Source organism: Chaetura pelagica, unplaced genomic scaffold (genome assembly GCF_000747805.2).
Source record: "Chaetura pelagica isolate M959 unplaced genomic scaffold, ChaPel_1.0 scaffold24, whole genome shotgun sequence".
In the NCBI taxonomy this organism is placed as follows: domain Eukaryota; kingdom Metazoa; phylum Chordata; class Aves; order Apodiformes; family Apodidae; genus Chaetura; species Chaetura pelagica.
In genome coordinates, this window is record NW_009953077.1 from 2,741,132 (window position 1) to 2,752,812 (window position 11,681).

An 11,681-nucleotide genomic window follows, 5' to 3' on the forward strand; every position below is an offset into this window, starting at 1 on the left:
AGAAAAACAGTCTTAGCTTATTCAGAAAGATGACATCAAATTTGCATGAAGATTAGGTCAATGAAGAATGATAGGTAGACATTACAGTCCTTAGCCAAATATGACAATGTTGGTATAATCTTTATATTTGACACTGTCACAACAAAGTTATTTTGAAGTAATGAAATTGATTATGATGCCAAGATCTGGTAGAACCACCAAACCACCTGAGAAGGAAGATGAGGCAGGAAAAGAAATCTCTCATGGAGTAACAAAGACAATATCTCCACATTATGCACCAACAATAGAAGAGAGTTGGTCCCACTTAATGTAAAATATGTAATGGGAATGGCGAAAACCTGCTGTGTGGGTTAGGAACACACAAAGCTGCATCTGTCCCCTGGCTTCTGGTGGCAAGGGCTGGGGACCCCCTGGATGCCTCTTTCCCCAGAAAAAGGGACCTTCACAAGCTGCTGTAACACAAACCAAGTAAATCCATTTGGGATTTGATCTGGAGATGTATTTGGGCAAATGGAGAAAATAATAACAGCCACGACAGAGAGAGGAACAGACTGATGCCCATGGAATGTGCTCCTGCCAAGGGCCATGCAAGATAAATGGCAGGGAGGGAAGGGAGCATTCAAAGTCATCCTTCAAGGAAAAAAAGCACAACCTTGCAGTAGTGAAGGGAATCATGAAAGTAAATGAGCAACAGAAGAGGCAAAGAAACAGAAACTGGCATCTCTGTTTCAGTGACAAGATTTGGCTTTAGTTTTTCCCTCACTGTTGCTACTCCATAATTCATGGGTGATTGAGGCAGGTTTCAGGACAGTGTCTACTGAAGGAGCAGCAAGGAATAATTTATAACTTCTGAGCCTGCCACAGACTGGCCTCTCCATACTTTTTTCAGATGGGGTACCAAACAAAAAGTTTGCTGGACTTGTCAGGAAGTGATGCTTGGGAATACATGGCAACTTCCCACCCTTCACAGCACAAGAACACATGTGCAGACTGAATTTCAGCTCCTTCAGGAGGAGGAAGACTGTGTCCAGGAGTCCTGTGTACTATGGTGGTGTGCTACCCATGGTGAGATCTCACAAGAGGACCTTTTATCACTCCTGTTATTTATTAAAAAGGTTAAGCTGACTCCTATGTACAATTGTATTCCCTCTTGAACAGAAAAGAAAGCGAGATCTCCACACAGTCCCACTCCTGCAGTCCAGCTGTGTCCTGGAGCAGTGGCTGGTAGGAATGGAAGGCAGTACAACCTCTCCTCTGCAACACTAACTCAACTGTCAAGGCATCAGCCTTCATGAGATATTTTCTGATTAAACTGGACTGAGAAACACCAAAAGCTTGATTCTGATCCCATGAAGTCATGGTTTAGCCAATGCTATAAACAGGGTAAGACTGAGGCTCAGCTTGTTTTATACACACTACTGAATAACCGTCAGTTGGAGACAGCTTGAGGCAATGATGGACCACAGATGGGAGTCCAACACCTAATATGGGATCTCCCAGTCCTTGTCACCTCTCAAACGTGACTAGTGTGTTCAGGTGTGAGCTCAATGCTATACCTGAACATCTGTGGATTTTCAATGAAGGGGTGCAAGCTTTCTTAGTGACAGATTATGTCTTGGAATTGTATACACTGTAAAACCCAGTGTGAAATTAAATGAATCCTTTTAATGCAGGTAAAGAAGGTAGGATGTTGCAGATGACCTTTTGAAACGTCTTAATGTACAAACAAAACAGCAAATCTAGAATCTTATTGTGAGTTAAAGTACTGACTCCTGCAGGAAGATTTGGGAATTCATCTTAGCGAGAACAAAACCACTAAATAAGTCAAAGTTTTGCATTAAAAACAGGTTAGTATGTCAAAAGTTACAAAGCAAAATCTGGAATAAAACAAAGGCCAAAGAAAATGTCCTTTCTATTAAGTTTTAAGAGCAGCACATTGGGCTTTTGAGCCATTCACTATCCATTTACAAAAGAAGTTTTGGGCTGACTGCAACAACCTAACTTGAAAGGGCAAGACATTCCTTTGTACTTCACGTCTGCTGGCTTTGAAGTCACCATGAGTCTCACCAGTGACTTCAATGGACTAGCTCTGCACTTTTATATTAGCCATTGTTTTATCCTTACTGCTTTTAAAATTCCAGAAAATAACACTTTATTGTAATCCTGACAGAGCAATTAGGGTCCAGTCCACACCTGCACCCAACTTCTTTTCTTAACACAGTGTCCCTTTGAGCTCCCCTACTCAGAACAGAATTAAGATATGAGTTAATGGTGTCTCTCTGTTTTATCTAGTGCCTCTGGTTTTCATGACCTGCTGAAGAACTTGAAACTCTTCAAGGCTTGTACATCTTATCTTTGGTTAAGACCAGCTATAGGATTCACCTACAGTTTTGTGAGTGTGCTTAACAGCAAAAGAAAAGCTTCTTTCTATTGGTGTAATTATGCAATAATGGAATGTCGATTAAAGTTTAATCATTCACAGGTGCCTTCATAGGATGTTTTCAGTCATGACTTTGTAAACTGAACTGCATTCTCAGTGTAACAAGCTAAGAAAGACTGCCTCATAATTTTAAAATTTGAAAGCATTTTTTAAAGTAATAAAATATTTTTTTCTGTCTTTAATATATAAACTGGATATGTACACACCAGAAATGCTTGCTGAGAAAACATGAGGTTCTCATCCCTCCCAGGATCCCCCAGCCTCTCACTGTTTAGTAATGAATGTGCAAGCCTCAAGTTTACACAATCCTCCACTCCTCAAGAGCCACCAATATTCCTCTCTAACCTTGGGCTACAGGTGGACCAGCTCCTGCTCCCTTGCTAGTGTCTTTGCAGCACGTAATTGAGGAAAGACAGCCAGAAGAAACTATTTTTCCCAGTGTTTGCTCATCCATCTGCCCCTTCTAACTCACCTGGGGGAAGCTGAGTGCTGAATGACAGGACCAAAGAGGAAACACTGGGTGCTTCCAAAACCTGCAGTTATGCCACCAATCTTATTGGAAGGGTAATTAATGGGATTAGTACCACTTACTCCCCTTCTTCTCACATGATTTATGTTTTGCTGAGCACTTCCAAACCATAGCTCTCTCCCCAGTTGCTGCGTGTTGTCACCCTGCAGTGGTGACAGGGGAGCCCCAGAGAGGAAGACAAGCTATGGCACTAGATCTGATATGAAATCCAGGCACAAATAACAAGGTGGTTTTCCTTCAGCAAAAATAATCCCCATGACAAAGAACAGCACCAGTGATTTCTTTTTGCAATGTTTGTTACAGGGCAAGACCACAGGATTAATTTATTTGTCTTTTTTTTTTTTTTTTGGCACTGTCTTTTCAAATGGCTAATTAAATCAAAGTGAATGGTTGTTGTCCTTTGAAATATTGATGAATCAAAACTAATGTGACACCAGGGGGGTCCTGTGAGCTGACATAAGGGATAACTTGGTTCATTTATTTATTAAGGGCTTGATCCTGCCACAGAATTTGTTATACTTATCTAAGTGTCTGTAACAAACACATTTTGGTGAGTAAATCTGAACGTGACGTGCACAGAACCATGCACTAAAGTAGCAGGCAAATGAGTGTAAAAGTATGCTCATGCTTCTACATTTTTCTATAAAGAACACAACATTCCTATACATAATCTATAGATTTAGAGCTATGCACTGTATGGTAGGTACACAAACAGAGACATATATACAGGAGGAGCTACTTGCCATCAACACAGGAAGGTCTGTTTCTTGTAGTCCCAGCCACTTTCCCAGGTAGACAGGAGCATTTTACTGTTTGTGATCTTTCCTCAATTCGATTCTTATTACAGCATCTGTGTGCTGCTATAACTTCACATGTTCCTCCTTCTGGCAAAAAGGAAAAAAAGAAAAGAACAAAGGAAAAAAAGAAAAAGAAAAAGAAAAAGAGAATATTGACACTCTGATTAGGAAGAGCAGCAGTGGCTAGTCAAAGCACCTGTCTGTGTCTCTGCATGGCTTCTATACAGCTGGGATTACACCAATATTTCTCCCATTATGCATGCTCCTGAGTAAGCCCAGTGCTGCTATACTTCAGTTTTAATAGGAAATGCAGATAAATGTCCCTCTGCAGCAGATAGAGCTTGCCTGTCTTATATTAGAAGCTTGTCTGATACCAGCAGAATTTTTAGCCTAAAAATGACAGCACTCAGTCTGTGCCTGAAGAAATGTAGGTAACATACAACAGTAACTGGGCAACAACTGCTGACTGATTTTATGATTGTAATATTGGAGGTGTCTCCCTCTGACTATTCCTTTGTACAAGGATGGGGACTTAGGGACTAGGGAATACATCTAGAAACAGTCTTTTTCTCCAATATTTGATTCTATGCCAGAACTCAGCCCTTGGGGAATGACAATCAACCTCTCCAAATTACAGGATAGTCCAACAACACTTCCTGTTGCTACCCCACTCACTAAATTGGCAGTTTTAAGGCAGAAAACTTTCCCATTGTTTGCAAGATCACCAGGCTTATTTTGTCTTCTCCCTGCTTGATCTTTATGAACATTTGCAGTAGCCTGACTAGGGGCAGAACACAATGGAGTGACAGATAGATAGATGGTGGCTTGGGGTTTATGAGCACTTAGTGTTTGGGACACAGAAAGGAAGTGTCAAGTGTTTTTATTCCCTTTCACCTTAGCAATGCAGTGCAAGGAGATGAGACACCACAGTGGGCAAATGCACTGCCCAAGTAATGACTCCATTCCTCAGTTCAGATTGTGTTGAGCTCATAATCACCAAGTATTTAATGGTGCCAGTCTGTTCCCCACTGATATTTGGCTGCTTTATAAAATTGCAGCATAAATTTGGCAGGATTTGTTTGAACTTAGTGCAAAACATCATGCACACACCTACAAAAGAGCAGGGTGTGTAAGAAGGTTTTCCAGGAAAGCCTTACTACCTTATGCCACTACCCATACATTGCTTTTACTATAGGATAGGAACCATTGTTCCTGTATTTTGATGTCAGTCTTTTTAAAATGACTTTGAGGGCTTTTGAACACCCTAGTAGTCCTGCAGACAGGCAAGAGAATAAGCTGGGTGGAGATGCCAATCCACAACTGGCTGCGGGAAAGGGATTTTGGAAGAGGTCTGGGAGCCTAGTGGCATCTCCCCTCTCAGGAGCAAGTCCTGTTACCTGATGATTCTACAAAGGTGACATTTGTGTAGTAAAGCACTGGGATGGGTGAGCAGGGAGGAATCTCCCTTGACTTTCTGTTGCTAAGGTCATGTGGTGCTGTGCCACCAGGTGTACCTGCAGTATGAAGTGGTACAACAACTACCAATGAACAGGGACTTCACAAAACGTGGAAATGTTTTATAACATTACATTTTCAAAACAATGACCTTTCAAAGTGAGTCAGTGGGTGACAGCCTGTGAACATTCATTAGGGTAAATGAGCTTAGGTTGTGTGGTCATGGGGTTAAGCACTGATGGGTTTGCAAGCATGAGGCAAGTCTAGCTCTGCAGTAAATATTTAACTCCTCTGAAGACAAATGCTGCTTCATGTATTAGTTATCAGGTGAATTTTGCCTGCTGACACAAGCTTTTTGAAAGCCAATAGGCGCCACAGAAGAGAGATCCCAACAATTCAGAAAGCCATCACCTGACAGTCTTGTCAGGGTCTCCTAGGAGTAAGAGGAATCGTGACAATCAACTCAGCCCCAAATGCCTGTATTTTTTCTGTGAAGCAATTCTTCAGACAAACTCCCTGCTCCCCCATCCAAACAATATTGAAAGCAATGAAAAGACCCTCATTGCTTAAATTCATCTTATGGTTATGCCCTAAGAGAAGACAGATTTGCAATGTTATTGATTGCAACCCCAACAATAAAGATAATGTACGCAGTAATAAGCATTTCTAATTTTAGACTACATAGACTGTGTGGAAAATATCTGTGAATAAGCTAACTGCTTAATTTTCCCCATTAATTTGCTATATGAGTACTAATAACCACATGAGCTAGTCTTGCATATTTGGTTATCTATTAAAAATAATGGGATGTGGTGGATGAGCTTTATAACACCTTTAATTGTTATGTGGAAGCTCAAGTTGCTGCAGCAATAAAGAATTAAACTCAAAGTGTAGAGCTCTTTAGGAGTGGCAAAACATAGTGAAACTATAAAAGCAAGGAAAAAACCACTTCTTTTACCACTAGACAGTTAAGTACATTAATTGGAACTTTTATCTGCATGGACTATAACTGTAATGTAAATCATAATAATAACAATAATAAAAAGACCCTTCCCAGTGCTGACACAGAAGAAAAAAATTCATCTCACATGGATAAAGTTCTGCATGTTATGCACCCTGTTTTCCTGGAAGATTTGTTCTGTGGGATCAGGGTTTCTCCATTCAAGCATGTTTAACCCATAAATGACTACTTGGTTGCATGGCACACATTGTCTTTGCTGGTATATATTTTACCAACCATACATATACATATTAGACTTCTTAAAAACCATCTACAAAATGGGAATAGATAGAGCTACCCAGACAAATACAAGTGAACATGGTGAGAATAGGAAAACACCTCACTGAAAAAACCTGCTCTTTCTTATGGTATTCACAGAAATATGTATACCACAAATATAAGGGGAGGTTCAAGTTAAAGTTCTACTTCAGCAGTACAAAGGAGGAAGCAAGTTAGAAAGAGAAAAGGAACATGACTCAGTCTTCAGTTTCCACTGGAAAAAAATCTAGTGTGTTCAGATGTATCTCTGAAGTAACTTCTTATTCTGATATCTTCAGGATTTTTATTTTTTATTTCAATTTTTCTTTTGTTTTAGAGGGGGGGATGCCAGGTAGAGTGTGAAGAAATTCTGTAATACCAATATCTGAGAACTTCTGCTCCTGAGCCAGGGATTTTTTTTTTTTCTAGGTGGTTCTTCTATATTATAGGAAAAGCTGGCAAGATGTTACAATGCTTGGGGGCCTGAACAAATATGAATTATTGACCTGGTGGGCTGTGATTGAAGCAGAAATTTGAATCCTTCTCACAAAGAACAGAAATGTCTTTTTTTTTTTTTTTTTTTTTTTTTTTTTTTTAACTTTATGGTCTGTTGAGCTAAGGTAGCTTCTGGCTTTGTTTCCACAATAACAGCCTCAACCAACTCATTCAAGTGAATTTGCCACTGATCCTAAGAGGAGAGGAAAGGGGCCTAAAATCCTCTAAGTGTCTTCTGAATGTTTCCTTGACAGCCACGTTTCATGAAGTAGCTGCTTTATCCAGCTGGCAAGAAAAAGATTCTCTCCTGCCCCAAGAAATACAGAAAGAGATTAGAAATAGAACAGGATTTTGTAAATCAGGAATAATTTTGCTCTTTTTTCAAGAAGCTTCAGAGATGAATAAAGATGTCCTAACATGACTTATATCCTCTCCACATCAAATGTCAGCAGGACTTGATAGGAAAAGCAGCTGACCCTTCCTGAGCATTCAGTTCACAGGATGCCCTCAACTTTGGATGAAGGAAATGTGATGACTACCAAAGTAAGAAGGACAGAGCTGGCTGTCAAGAAGAAATCTGGGCTGGTGAAAATGGCAACTGTCTGTGGTGTTACAAATCTGTTCAGATTTCCTAGCTTTCCAAAAGTGTTTGTTCTGCACAGGCTTAAAATAAGAAACTGCAGAAATTATCCATCATTGTTACTGTAAAACAGGAGCAACTTTGATACTCCTGCAAATGGTTTCATTCTAATTGGAGGACACTAAATTCCTGAAAACATGTTCATTTTTGTTTCTATTATAAAGCCACATTGAGTTTACAGACTGAAGAATGAAATATCTTATAATAAGTAGGAACCTACTGTAGGTGGCTGTGATTTAAAAGATCTAATCATCTATAGGGTCTGAGTGCATGTCTGGCAGAAGCCAAAAAGCCATTTTCTAGTCATCTCTGTTTTTTATATCTCTAGCTGGGAGGTAATATTAAGAGCATATTTTGCACTTCAAAATTATAACTTGCCTCTGTATTCTAGCCAAGCCTAAACTTATCAGTAAACAACCATAAAAAAGGCAAACAGCAGTACTGATTTGTGTTACACATTGAGAAACTCATTAACTATGACTCAGGTAGCAAAACTTATACATTCTCTCTTTGACAGTGATGACAATTTAATAGTATTTGACTCTGCTGAGTTACATGGAGCATCCTGCAGCAATGAGAGAGGCTGTTTATCAAAATGATAAACATGTTTTCATTTCCTCCTTGGCTGCATGTATGTGATCAGAAGTCTAAGGCCATCAAGAATTCACTTATTCTGGCCACCAGGCAGACATTAAGCTATTCAGGACCATCTGTGCTCAAAATGAGTTCCACTTAATGGACCTTCCTAGGGCAGGTCAGTCCTAATGAATGCATGTGTGCATGAATGCATGAGCAGTGTTTAGGTGAGACTTCTTGAGTTGTTTGGTGGAGGCACAGAGGGCTGAGAGATAAGATTTGCTTTTCTTTTTGGGGTCACACACCCAGCGATTTTAGAATTCAGATCCTTTGTTACATTGGCTTCTATCTCATCCTCAATGCACCACACAACCTAATCCAGGTGAAGGTCATTGCAAGAGCTTGTTCATAGAATCATAGAATATGTTGAGTTGGAAGGGACTCATCAGGATCATCGAGTTCAACTCCTGTTGCTGTGCAGGGCACCCCTACATGTTACTCACAAAATAATAGTCAGAACAACTTCATAGACCTTACTGGTCATATTTTGCCCTCTGTTACAACATAAGCAATCCACCATGGGAAAAGGAAATCATATGGACCAACTCTATTAACATTTCCAAGCAGCTCATTAGAACTACTGCTGGTTTTCCTAGCTCTGTTTGTTTATACAGCCTCAGTGAGACAGTCTGCGTTCCAGTGTTGTCATCCTGTTTGGGGTCATCTACCCTGGGATGTTACTCTGATCAGTGCTTAAGTATATGCAGATGTTGCTAGACCTAACAGATCAGAGAAAACTTTAAACAGAATTGAGGTTCTTTAGACTTCAAGCAAATGTTTAACAACATGACAGTACAAAATTTTCAGACACTTGGGGACTTTCTGAAAAAGTGCCTACAGAAACTAAGGGGTAAAAAAAATGTGCACCCTTGACACCTCCTGCCTTTATACAAGCAACCTAGAGAAGTAACTGGCCACCCTGTGATAGCCATTTTTACATTTGCTAAAAAGGAATTCAGATTTGGGGGTTGCAGCTTCGAGAGTTTGCAGTTTGAATAAGCTTTGGAAACTTCCCAGGTGTAATTAATACATTCTGAAGCTTTAATCAAAATGTTTATGCCAGCTAATATGCCAGAACTGCAGACTACACAGTGCTCAGGGGAAAATACTATACTTTGCTTTACTTTAAGAAGTAATAAGCCACTACTATGTTACTTACAAAATAACATTTTTGTTTCTGATGGGAATATGTAACAGATGGAAAAGCAAAGTCCCTTGCTACTCCATGAGCCACTTCAGAAGGGAACAAATAAAAGACTCCTCATAGCTACAGTGCAATTACACTCCAATTTTTGTTTTACATATAATCCACTGACACCCTGTCTCTGCTCCAGAAGGAAAAAAGGTCAAGTTTACAGGATGCATTTCTGCACACAGAGAACTGGGCTGCAGAGCAATCAGGCAGGGCTTGGGGATTTACCTGTTTTTCTCAGGTTGAGGCTTAACTTCACCTCAGCTGCCAGAGTGCCCTCAGTTCCAATGAAGTCACAAACCAGTTGAATTTGGCCCATGAGCTTTAAATAACACAAAGGCACCACTAAAAAATGGACCCACATATAAAAAGGTAGCACTAAGCCATATGTCATTCTTTCCCATTATGAAAACTGATCCAAACAGCTTGATGGACTACTCATTATACATGAATGTCCAGTAACTGTGGGAATTTGTAACCCATCACACATGCTCCTGGTTATATACTGGATTTTTTTTGCCCACTGGATCAGAATAAACTGCAGTGCTCTGTTCCCTAAATTTATATTCATCTTTTCATTAATATTCAGTATTTTCATTGTTCATTATGTGGGATATATATTATTTTCAGTTTGGGAAGGCTCTGTGCAACTGCAGCAACAGAAGTGATTCCCACTGTGGGTCATTAACTTTTAGGTTGAGATACTATTTCCTTGAGTGTTGTTGCTATGAAAAGGTTCTGGAGACACAGGGCACCTCCTCTAAAGTAACCCTATGTGTTTATTAACACAGCAAGCAGGTCCATGAGAAGTCTGGCCAGCCAAATTTGTTTTCCCTGGAATTTGCACCTTGTGGTTAATTTTAATCTCCTATTGAGCTTCTTCTGAGGTCATGGTCACTGAAAAGTACTCGTGGTGGTCACAGCTCAGCCCATGGGCCTCTCTCCTGTGGTGGTGCAATGTTCTCACTCAGTTGAGGCCCCAATTTCTCTATCACTGATAAAACAACCCTATTTCTAGTAAGACCAGAACTTGTTTTGGTTTGTGTAGATCCATAGTATACACAGTCAGAGTCTGGAGAACTGCTGGTCAAAGCAGGTCATACAGAGATGGAAATCCATGTTGTACTAAGCCAAAGGTTTGATAGATTCTGGAGTCAGAATTCAAAAGCTGAGGGGCAATGTGAATTCAGCACAGGCATCTCTTGTTATTTATGGTGCTCTAAGTTAATTTTCTGAGTAGTTTTGACAGAAAAAGGCCATCTCCATGAAACCAAACTTTCAAAAACAATCCTCAACAAAAGACTTCCTAGAGGAAAATAATAACTTTAAAATATTTTGTTCAGCTGAATGTTAATATTTCATTTGACTACTAAGTTTTTTCTTTTTCATTTCTGTTTTATTTCCCATTCAGTATAATAGGGGAAGCAGGGATATGCAAAGCTCTAATTAGCACATGGATTTGTAGTCTTTTACAATTTTCTGCTAATGCTCTCTGCCATCAGCCACAGGAGGCTTTTTATCTGAGAGATTTACAGATCCTTATCCTTACACCCAGAATAGGTTCTGATCCTCAAGAACAGGTTTATTTGCAGAAGTTAAAAATAAGTATTTTTTTGCCAAGGAGAAATGGCAGGAATTCTGCTCCTGAATTCACAGAGAAAACCCAGAGCACACCAGTGTATGAGCTGTGGGTGGATCTAGGGCAGGCTGATAGATTTCCATATCAAACCAACATACACACCAGAGAATAGGTCTTTCTCGTAAAGAGCCTTGCAAATTGATCTCCTGAGAAATTTGCACAGGACCTTATTCTTATGCATATTTAAAAAAAAAAAAAAATTTAAAAAAATCACTTAAAGATGAGCCAAAGGAAAAATGGGCTCCAGAAAAACAAGACAGTCTTGTAGCAGCTCCTGCCTTTGGCCCACAGCAACTCTACTGGTGAGACAACCACCAAGTTCAGCTGAAGGACTCAAGAGGACAACAAGGCAAGGGTGGCTGGAGAGAAATGCTGATGAGGAGTTTGCTTTTAGCTGGGACTGGAAAAACGTTATGGGTAGTTTTAATGTTGATTTTGTGTGCAGTACACACAGGTTCAAAAATGACAGAGTTTATGAGCAAATCCCACCTCTTTGTGTTGCTGTCCCTGGCAGACAGCAGAGCAAAACAGGCAGGCAGAGCTGCCTGCAGAGGACCACACACATACCCTTCATATCTGATGTTTTTTTTTTTTTTTTTA

General features: G+C 39.9%; 1 protein-coding gene across 1 annotated transcript in view; it reads right to left on the reverse strand.

Annotated features, from left to right (window-relative positions):
- The window catches only part of FAM19A1 (family with sequence similarity 19 (chemokine (C-C motif)-like), member A1), a 214,011-nt gene that overhangs the window by 40,213 nt on the left and 162,117 nt on the right, over positions 1-11,681 (reverse strand). Inside the window, exon 2 of the mRNA XM_009996903.1 lies at positions 3,713-3,853. Coding sequence (XP_009995205.1) covers positions 3,713-3,853 — 141 coding nt within the window. The remainder of the gene's footprint in view (positions 1-3,712; positions 3,854-11,681) is intronic.